At 39.1% G+C, this 11,278-nt stretch overlaps 1 protein-coding gene across 1 annotated transcript; it reads right to left on the reverse strand.

Moving 5' to 3' along the window:
• Nucleotides 1-1,199: 1,199 nt before the first annotated feature.
• LOC119307332 (glutamate receptor 2.8-like) lies at nucleotides 1,200-10,160 on the reverse strand. Its single transcript, XM_037583413.1, has 5 exons — nucleotides 9,902-10,160; nucleotides 3,993-5,326; nucleotides 3,383-3,632; nucleotides 2,433-2,827; nucleotides 1,200-1,586 (listed from the first exon to the last, which is right to left on the reverse strand). Exons 1-5 carry the CDS (start codon nucleotides 10,158-10,160, stop codon nucleotides 1,200-1,202), a joined length of 2,625 nt encoding a protein of 874 aa, XP_037439310.1.
• Between the last annotated feature and the right edge of the window lie 1,118 nt (nucleotides 10,161-11,278).

The following is an 11,278-nucleotide window of genomic DNA, read 5'->3' on the forward strand; positions in this document are numbered from 1 at the left end:
TTTTTCATGCTTCTTAGTAGTATAATTCCGTCCTTGTATTTATACTCTATTTTTGCTTTTGTGTCAATTCAAGAAGCATCACTAGCATGAATACTAGATAGCTCATGAGAAATTATTCTTTTTATTCTTATCAAAGGAGCTTATGACACACTACCTAAAAAAACTTTTGTATCCGATTTAAGACTCAAAGTAAGATAAATAAATGGACCAATAATTGTTCATTGCCATGTTGTACTGTGCAATGCAATTTAATTGTGTAGTGTTGCGTCTCCAACAGTAGCATCACCCTAAATCCACCTCTGCTGCTATGCCTTTTGGAGCAGACAAAGCTTTCTCATGGTCGACTCATTGCAAAGGATACATGTGGATATGGGCTAACCTTTTGCTTTGATTTCAGTTTGATTGTTACTTCGAGCCATTCTGCTTGCAGTTGAATCTATTTGATTCCACATGGTTTGGTAATGGGTGCTTTAGGATTCTAGTTTGTCTCTGATTGATAGAGATGGTCTGCTAGCAACTGACTGAATAATCAACTACAACTTTATTTTTAATAGGAAAACTACAACACGATGGTATCATATTATGTCATGTGTTAATTTTGCGATGTGTAAAGTACAGTGTTAGGGCCTACTATAAATGTAAAAATGGTTAGTTCATTACTATAATTTCAAAGGGTTGTAGCCTTTTTGAGGGACATAGGGCTATAGTCATGTATTACCGACATATTGACTGACATAGTGTTGTAAAGTTATCTTCGGGGATAGATAGTATTGTATGCCTTACAATATATTGTGCACTATATCTCAATGATCTTACTAAAGGAGCATATACCCTACTACTTCATAGCGAGCTTTGATTCTTCCAAGAAAATTACATGATATAATGGGACCAATTAGCCTTTTCAGTTGTTGACCAAGCGATGCTTGAAAGGCTGAAGCACAAGCAAACATGAAATTTACTTAATTTTGAATGCACAGTGTACCCAAGTTCGGTTGGACCAGCTTTACCCCCGCAGTTAGTTAGCTGTTCATCTTTGAGCTTGAAAGGTGAATTTTGCTCAGTTTGGGAATAACTTGAGCCACCTACCACTTTTGTCTCCCCAAGAATGGTTTGTGAACCGATATGAGTCAGTGATGTTGCATTGTTATTTTGGGTGTGAGCACCTACTGTGTGGTACCCAGTCACCATTTCTGCTCAAACTATGAGGCACTAACATTGTTGTTTATCTCTCTCAATTCAGTTTCTGTTTTCATCTCTTTGTTCTTCCCATTTCTCCTTTTCTTAACTTGCTTGTGTCCGAATTCATTCTGGTCATCTCCTTTGTTCCCTGGATCTTGTTGATATTCTTTGTAGCAGTTCATCAACATCGCTACAAAAGGGGAACATGTTGTCACAACTCCAGTTAGGAGGAATAATCCCCCAAAACTTTCAAAAGTGATAGCGCCTGAACCATCGAGTGTGCCATCATTTTCATGGCTATTTTGATCTATCCATTTCTTTTCAAATTGAATGATAGTATCTCCCCCTGTTATGTTGAGTATCGCCCTTGACATCTCAGCACATAGTGGAGAATTCTTGGGAAGCGCCTAATTAGCAAAGATATAATTGTTATAAGATGCGCATGCTAACATATAATGTCCCACTAACAACATCGACTCAGTAAAATCCTAATTTTTTCTGCTATAATATGCAGCTAATATGATGGTTCTATTATTTAGCAGTACCATACCCCTCATCTAATCATGCCAAGAGTTGCTTAAATAGCACAAAATCCAATAAACTCCGTCAGGCTTAGTTTGTGATTGTTGTGGAGCATTATGTACTTACTTTTAAAGTTGGTGTAAAAAGGTTGTGAAAAGTCTATTGATATGTTTGGTAAATCAAATTAGAGTTAGATGAAGTATTATCAATAGTTGATATCCCACATGAGATCTCATATGTTTTGAAATGCAAATATGCTATTTGATTTAGAAAAAGAGAGATAGTCAAACACCTAGGTATCCAAAAACAAACGAATCGACGTAGAATATTTATCATAATGCACGACAATTCCAAAAAGAGCCTCAATGTGATGAGTTACAAATATTAGCTCATGTTAATGTTTCCTATAGTAAACATGTGGATCTATGTTGTTATATGTGATTGTTTCACCAAGCGTCTTGTATTTGTTGTTGTGTATTATAGCTAGATGTATTAAAAGGGGTATTGTGTTCATTTTGCTATTTATTTTCTTATCTGTTGTTACCGAGTTGGTTGCAACAATTCTTGTCGTAAAATTTCATCATTCCATTGGGACGCTATTAGATAATCATACTATCTATTTATCTTTGATTTTTGCAACATATATTTATATATTTACAAGTATGAATTTTAAACTGCAATCTTGTGATGATATGGTACTAGAAGAGAATAGTGAGTTTAGTTAAACTTACAAATGCAAAACCTGCACTCTTGTAAATAGGCCCCACCATTGTGTAACCTTTGTTGTACTTTGCGAGAAACAATTTGATGTATGGGACGTCAAGTACAACCGCAACAATGCTTCCATTAGAAAGAGCACTATAGAAATCTTCAAGTGTTGCATAGGCCCTGAGCTTAGATGTATCAAAACCAATTTCCACTAGTAGACCCTCTATATAAGAACCTTGGTGGAACCCTACATATTCTCCATTCTTTTGGAGTTCCTGAACATCATTCACTGTTGGTGAAAGCTTATGTACCGTAAGCATTGATGCAAAGCTTGCTGTATAACTTGCTGCAAGTACCAGAAGTACAACCATCCATACACGCAAAACAATTCTAGGTAGAAAGCATTCCAGCTTTTCCTCTACAGAAATAACAATCATTCTTTATTAAGACACAAAGAAATTTGAAAGCTGGAACAATGCAATGCACGACATTTCAGGACTTGCTAGAAAGTATGTGCAAATTTCTTTAGATGATTAATTCAAGTTATGCCATCAATTTTTAACTAATTCAAACATCGGATAATGTCTACAAATTTTCTCTGTAGTGAAGTGCAATTAAGAAGAACATGTGCATTGCTGAATTTCTTTTCAGAAAATACAAACTTGGATTAGTTCATCCCCCCTAATTCTTCATATTGTGTTTATTGAGCATTATTAAGTAGAAAGATCAAGTTTTTGTGTTGTTGAATTCTTAAAATAAAATTAGGTACGATAGATTCCTAGAGAAGTTTAGTCAGCTCAATAGCAATCTTTCAATGATTACTCTTATTTTGATATAGTGCAAAACATGCTTTGTCTATGCGACTAAAATACTTTTTCGAAATTCTACCAAGATCTAAGAAACTGTAACAATACTCAACTCTCTTCAAAAATGGAGAATATTGTAGTCGCCAGTTGTTTGAGCGAAAAGGGACCATGCACATGTTCATTGCCATTTAGATACTCCAGCAGCCAAACAACAACTCCTGTGTACATAAATAATATGATGCTGCCAATCCACATCTCAGTGCTCAATGGTTTCAAGAAAAGCCACACATCCTTCATCACGTTTTCCTTCACTGGAACAATCATCCCTACTCCGGATTCTGTGTATGGTACAGTGAAGTCGACATATAATGATCTGTTGTATCTTATAGTAATATCTGCAACCGCTATATCATATTCCTGTAATGACACTAGTCAGACTTTTATATTTGAGAAAAAAGTGAATAACTATATTTTATGATTGACTAAACAATATAAGCCCAGTTGTCAACAAAGAGAATATCTTAGCAATACAGACTTTTGGTTTGCTTTGGGAAAGAAAACTAGAGTGAGCATTTATGGTTAGCCTCCTTTTTTTCTATACTTGAAGTAATTGTGGCGTGAAAGTAGAACAAAACACTGGAATGAAAATGCAGAACAAATTCAATACATGGTAAAATATTTGAGCTACTAGAGTTATTTCTTCACAATGAAATGTATGCAACTTTAATTTTTTCACACGACAAATTGAGAAATTTCCTTTTGTAAAGTATTTCTTACCTGAAGATAAACATGATAGACAAAATCATTGTAGCTCCCTGTATCAGTTGTGTCGAATTCTAGGTACTCATAGGAAAGTGGAAAAGGTAACCTTTTTACCGCCTCCTCAAATATATCAATGGTAAGGCCACTCACTATTGTTGCATTTTTGACAGGATCTTTGTATGTCTTTATAAACTCCGGAATTTTGCTTGAGCGCACACCAACTCTAAGCTTCTTGCCAACGGCAGGAATTTCCCAGCCCATTGGTATTTTGGTTGACTCTCCGGGCCAAATTACAGGATTTAGATCATGCATTGGCTGTTGTCCTGTTTTTTTGAAGCCATCTTGCTTTAACTGTCGTGAAAGTCCACTTTTCACAGTCCAAAACCCAATTTCTCTCCAACCTCTTCCAACAACATTTATTATCTGGAAAACATAAGCTTTATGTTGTTGTTTGTATGTAAGGTCAAACTCACCACTGAAACCTTTGAACTTATTTTGTACAATTGTCTTTAAGAGTTCACGACCCTTAGTGGAAATAGTCATGGATTCCAAGCATGTGGAGTTTTTAATGGACAATAGTGGATTATTTGTGGTATTGGATACTCCAACCTTTTCTGCTGCTCGTGCCAATGCCCATATTGCATCATAGCCCCATAGCCCAACAATGCTTAGTTTATTGGAGGGTGATTCATCTGGGTTATCCTGCAAGTACATTTTGTTCCACCTTTTGGATAAGTTATCAAGTTCTTGCGATCTAGAAACATGATACCTTACTCCAAGCACACCATTCATTGCCTCAATGACTCTTGGATTGAGTGTGTCCATGATGTTTGCCACTCCACTTGTGGTAATCCACGCAAATCCTTGGTTCATCATCCCTAGCTCTTTCGCCTTCATAAAAAGAAGGGAAGTCATAGTGGATGACATATGAACAATAAATACCCTTGTTTGCATTGCCATCAACTCATTGAGTTTTTTTATAATGGTCTCACTTGTTGCCAATGAAGGGATGACACTGCGATATGGAACACGAACATCAATTTTTTGAAGTGCATCAGTGAGGTATGGTACAATGCCTCTCCCATAGTCAGTGTCATCATATACTGCCACCACTTCTCTCCATCCATAGGCTTGTATGAGCGAGGCAATGCTATTCACCTGTGCCGAGTCATCCGGTGTCGCTCGTACAAAATATGGCATACTATCACAAGTGAGAGAGGGGCTTGTTGCTGTGAATGATACTATGGGGACTTGGGTTATATTTCCAAGTTTGGATATGAACACAACTTCTGATGATTTCTGGGGACCAATGATGGCTTGCACTTTGTAATTCTCTAGCAATTCAATAGCTTTGGGGAGGGCAGAACAAAGAAAATGATGGTCAAATAATATATATGGAATAATCTGTAGTACTCAACAACATAATCAACTATTTCAAAATTGGAAAAAGGTTACCAAAACTTAGTTTTGGACCTTCCAGTTTTATGAGTCAATACTCTAATTTAAAAGCTTGCCTCTATACTCCCCAGACATAACACATAGCCAAATAATGTCACAAGAAGCTGATATTTGACAACACAAACATGTCCAAGGAAATACAAAATCTGAACTCTTATTAGGAAACACAATAGGGAAAGAGACCCTACTACTTTTCCACATATATTAAAAATATAAGGGTAATAGGGTAACACCCAACAACTTCTTACTCCCTCGGATCCAAAATTAGTGTCGCAGTGTTGAACCGGGGTTAGTTTAAAACTGCGACACCTATTATGGATCATAGGTAGTATTTGTTTTCCTCATACTTGGATGACCTGTATGGACCTGGTTAGTGTTTTATCTATAAAGTGGGGCGAAAGCCTATTTTCTGAACAAATAGTGTAACACCATGGAGAGATATTTACTCCTTCCGCCCCAAAATACATTCCATATTCGTTAGTCAAACTTCATATAGTTTGAGATGTCATTCTTCAGTGTCCCCCTTGTGCTCTGTAGGGCAACTCAGGCGGTGAGTTAGCTATATCTATAAAGCAGGGTGAAGCCTATTCTCTAAACTTTATAAAGTTTGACTAAGTTTATAGGGAAATTATATCGGCATTCACAATACCAAATCAATATTATTAGATCTATAGTGAAATATATTGCCATATTGTATTTATTTTGTATTGCAAATGTTTATATATTTTGAATATAATTTTAGTCAAACTTAACAAATTTTAGCTTAAGACAAAACCAATATGCAATGCATTTTTGAACAGAGGGATTACAAGCATATTGTATTCAAAATGCAAGATACAAGTCAAAAGTATGAACCCGCCCACTCAGAAATGCCAGATCCAAGTTTCTGAGGTATTCTAACTATTAGCAAACTTATACAAAATGGCATGAGTAAAATGTACTCATTTCGTTGCACTTTTTCTATGAAAATGCACCTTGCATTTCGTTACATAGGTAGAAAGAACTCATGTATGTTGTTACCTCTCATCTCACAACTGGTTCTAGATTGTTATGGATGTTGGTTGCTGTGTATTTTGACTTTTCGATTTCAAACCTCGAACTTAAATTTCATATTATGATATTCTATTGATAGTACAAAATTACAATCAGAAGAAAATGCATTTAAATAGAGATCTAAATTCCAATTGCATCTAGATTATATAACATAATCCATGTATTATTGCATTAATTGTTGGTTGGTGCATGTCTTTGTACATGACAAGTATGCCATACGTTTTCCATCGAGGTACTAATTTTCTATTTCCTATGGAATTATATCATTAACTTGTGGAGCTTTTTTTAGCCGAAACAGTAGAACAATTGTTCTACGGTATTTTCATATATAATAAAAGTATAAATACAAAGTCACAAGTATAGATTAACCAATGCCCGCTCTAGGAAACATAAATAAACATAATTATTCTGGTCCTAACATGTGAGTAACCCAGGTCCTGATCTTGTCTATCTTCTTTGGTTTAGCTCTTAGTTCTGATGCCCATAAACCCTCTTTGAGGTAGAACTTCCATGTATTGAGATGAGGTGGTGCATATATGAAGATTTTGTCATTCCTGACCGACCATAATCCCCAGCAGCCCATGATGATTATGTCGAAAGCAATCTCTGATGGCAAGGTGTTCATGGCTAGTGAGATTTCATCATGAGATGAAACCCCTCTTTGTTTATCTGGAAGAATTGGATCCCAACATGCCATGGCAAATGGACAGTCCCAGAAAAGATGCAGGGATGTTTCTTCAGTGTGGTGTGAGCATAGAGCACAATTGTAGTCTGGCAGGTACATGTTTTTAGCGACACATTAACAACCAAGAGATTCTAGTTTTTTGCATATAAATTGAGAGTGTGGAGAGCTTGAACATGTTTTAATTTCAATTTTGAGGCCATACTATAATAGGGGATTGCTTGATTGAGTCAGTTAGGAGAAATTAATATGTCACTCAAGAATGGGGTTTCAACTAGAAATAAACCACCTTCTTAATTAAAAAACACCTTTTCTGTATTGTGGTTTTCATACATATTGCATCTAGTCTAAGATCTCTCAACTGTTCCCAACTAAACGGGAAGCATCGGAAACATCATATTTTCCAATTAAAAAGAGATGATGGCTCGGTAGTAAATGATGCTGGATTCAAACATAACATCACCAACTATTATAAGGGTTTGTTTGGTTCGTCTAAGCGCAACAATATTATGATGTCTAAAGCTTTTGGGGAAGATATCCCTCAACTTTTCGTGGCAGAAAATAAGTTCCTCAGTGCTCCTTGCATGAAAAGTGGGGTTTGGGATGCTGTCTCTTGGATAGGACATAATAAAGCCCTTGGACCGGATGAATTGCCGGCCGAGTTTAGGTATTTTGGGAGGCAATCAAAGTTGACTGATGGATCCGTTCCATGCATTTCATAGCAATGACCTACCACTGTGTAATCTCAACTTTGAGGTGATTAAATCGCTTTCAAAATTTAAAGAGGCCATGTGAATTCAGAGGCTTAGTAGTTTGCTACTAACATTTGGCAAAATTAAAAGCTGCCAACATTTGGCAACCTTTATGAGATTGACAATGAAAAGTGGTACCAACCAATCTCTAGCCAAAATTTGGCAGATGCCAAAATCTAGTATGTCAACTTTTGGCGTCAAACCAAGTAGGTACTCAACACTTCAGACACATTTGCGTGCTAAACATGAGGTTCAAAGTATTCACTAAAATGGCAACACATAGAATATTAATCAGGCTGTTGATCACGTGGTTCGTCCAACTCAAATGATATTCATTAAGGGTAGAAACATTCTTGAAGAAATTCTATTTCTTCCTGAGACTGCTCGCGAACTCCATCATATACGAGAGGAGTGATTTTTAAAATTGATTTGACAAGGAGTACCATAAATTTAAGTGACCTTTTCTTCTCCAGACCCTCTAGATGAAAGGATCTTCACCATCTTGCTGCAAGTTAGTGAAAAGGTTTATATCCGATGGAAGTGTTGGCACCGATGTTAGCAATAATTTAGAGCCATATTCCTAATAAAAAGGACCTATGTCAGGGGAGTCCTCTTTCCCTCTCTTTTTTAATGTAGTTGACCCAGAGAGCCAAGTCAGCGGATCTTATTAATGGGATGGTGCTTCATGTGGTGGATGGCGGATTATCTTTCTATAATACACGGATGATGCCATCGTATTTATGGGTCTTGACATCCTAAAGGCAATGAAAGATAACCCTAAAACTAGCTTGGTACATTTGAGCAATTATCTGGTTTAGATACTATTTTCATAAAAGTAAGATATTCTACTTCAACGAGCCGCATGAAGCAGCTGATCAGTACACTAGAATGAGCGTCTAGAAATGACTAGTAGTTGGATAGTCAAGCAATTTATCTTTAGGGGATAGGCTAGTCCTGATCAATTAGATTCTTAGGCAAATGTACATGTACTAGAGACTAACGCGCGCTTCGCCGCGCCGTTCTTCACTCGTGAAATTAACCTTTTTATATTTATAGATTATTGTGATCACTTGTTTTGTTTTGATTTTTTCTGTGTTGGCTTTGTGTTTTAGTTTTCTATTGGTGGTGTTGTTTTGTTCGTATATCGTGTTGGGTTGGTGTTGGAGTATTTTTCCAAAAGAAGGGAGAAGTTATTTGAGCATATTTGTGAAATCTTTACACATTTTGGCCTTGGTGTCAGCCCGTTGGTGATTGTTTGAGCATCTTGGGAGATCTTATTTCATGTTAAACCCATGGAATTGCTACAGTCACGCTCACATGGGCCAGTACACGAAGTTCTTGCTCGCTCCGCTTGGCTTCCTGCACCTTTCGCTCGTTTAATTTTTTTCCCTCACCCCACTGCTAGCTCAGAAAAAATCGCCTATCTTTTTTTATTTAAAAAGGTTAGTTAAATTAAATGATGTTTAAAGAACTTTAAAAATATTATACTTTAAAAAACCATGAATTTTAGAAACATTCATGAATTTAAAATATATTCATGACTTAAAAAATGCTCGCAAAATAAAAAGTTTTCAAATTTAAAAAATGTTCACAAACTTTAAATGACCATGACTCTAAAAATATCCACACAAATTTAATCAATATTAATGAATTTGAATATTTTAAAAATATTTTTATGTTTTTTCAAGTAGATAAATTTTAATAAGTGCTCATGAATTAAAACGTGAAGAAAAACTAAAAAAGAGAAGAAGAAATAAAACTAAATAACACACACTTATGCGTGGGGCCTTAGTGACCCCACAACCCTCGAAGCACCAGAACGCTTCAATTTAAGGGAGCTTAGTATCTCTATAGATACGATCTCTTTCTTAGGCCAATTTTTATATCTACGAAGTACGGAGTAGTAGCAAATAAAATCCTTTGATATTTCTGAATCCTGACAACGTGACATACTGCCTAGTGCATGCACACATACATACCTGCTGATGCGGCCTTGATGTCACTGCCCATGGAGTCCCTAATGTGGAGAACAAGCTTGGTGCTGTAGTTCCGGTGGGCCGCGTAGAAGTCTTGAACGGCCAGCAAAACGCTGGCTCGCGCCACCTTTCCTACCGGCGATCCCAGGTCGAGGATCACCCCGACATGGAATCCATCTGCTTTGCCGGTGGTGTTCTGGGCAATGCCGAAATCGACAGCGAGTAACAGGAAGAGGACGATGGCTCCGCTTGCTCTCTCCATCACACTTTTCTTGTGCTGAGATGCACTAATTGCACCCTCTTATATATAGGAGTATGCATCAAGGATGACGCTGGTGGTCAAACTGGGAGTAGCGACTGACTGGAGTGAATTGCAGAAAACCACCACATTTGGGATTAGCTTTGCGAAAAACTACCTAGTTCCTAATTATTTGCAAAACGCACCGCAGATTTAGTAAACTTGTTGCAAATAGCACTGATGAGGTGATCTGGCCCCTTTGATCACTTTCTGACAAGTGGGGTCAGATTGTAAGAAGCTGACTTGGCAAAGTTTTGACATACAGACCCCTGGATCTAAAAAGAAAAAGCAATCAGAGCCCCCTGCTTCGACCCCGTCTGGATCGGGAGAGTCAGAACCCCCGAGCTACCCACCCCCTGCGCCACTCCGACGACCTCGTCGCCGGCGACCACCGCTGCCCTGTCTACCATCTCCTTCCTCCTACCTTTTCTTTTCTTCTCCACCGCTGCCTCGTCTACCATCGGCGACGGCCGGAAAGGCAAGAGGGTAAGGCCGCGTTGGCCGGGATTGACGACGCGGGTTGCCATGGCTGTGGATCTCGCCGTCGCGCGCACGGACCCATGACGCGCGCAGAGAGAGGAGAGGGGGAGGCGTTCCCCGGCGAGGCCGACCTCCTCGGCGCAGACGGCCGCGCAGTGGAGGAGGTCCCTGCGAAGAGCTCCTCGACAATACCGGTCAGGTCGGGCCCGTGCGCCGCCGCGTGGTTGGAGCCGGGCGGTTGGTCGGCCATGGCCTCGGCCGTGCTTGGAGAGCAGCAGGGGATACAGGTCGCCACGGATTCCGATGCCGTCGACATGGCCGTGGTTGCCAGCGGCTGGGCTAGGTAGGGGCGACGTGCGGGTCATCCCAGAGGAGAAGGAAAGAAAAATGGGAGGAGGATGGCGGGGCAGCGGTGGTCGCCGGCGTGCTTGTCGGCTGCGGCGAGGTCGCCGGCGTGCTTGTCGGCTGCGACGAGGTCGCCGGCCCTCCGCCCAGCGCGTCGCTCCAGCGTCGCCGGCCAAGCAGCGCGGCGGAGGCCATGAACCCGACGCCGAGCGCGCCTCTGCCTGAGGGGTGGGGGCTGATTGCTTTTCTGTTTTAGA

Source organism: Triticum dicoccoides, chromosome 5B (assembly GCF_002162155.2).
Source record: "Triticum dicoccoides isolate Atlit2015 ecotype Zavitan chromosome 5B, WEW_v2.0, whole genome shotgun sequence".
Classification (NCBI taxonomy): Eukaryota; Viridiplantae; Streptophyta; class Magnoliopsida; order Poales; family Poaceae; genus Triticum; species Triticum dicoccoides.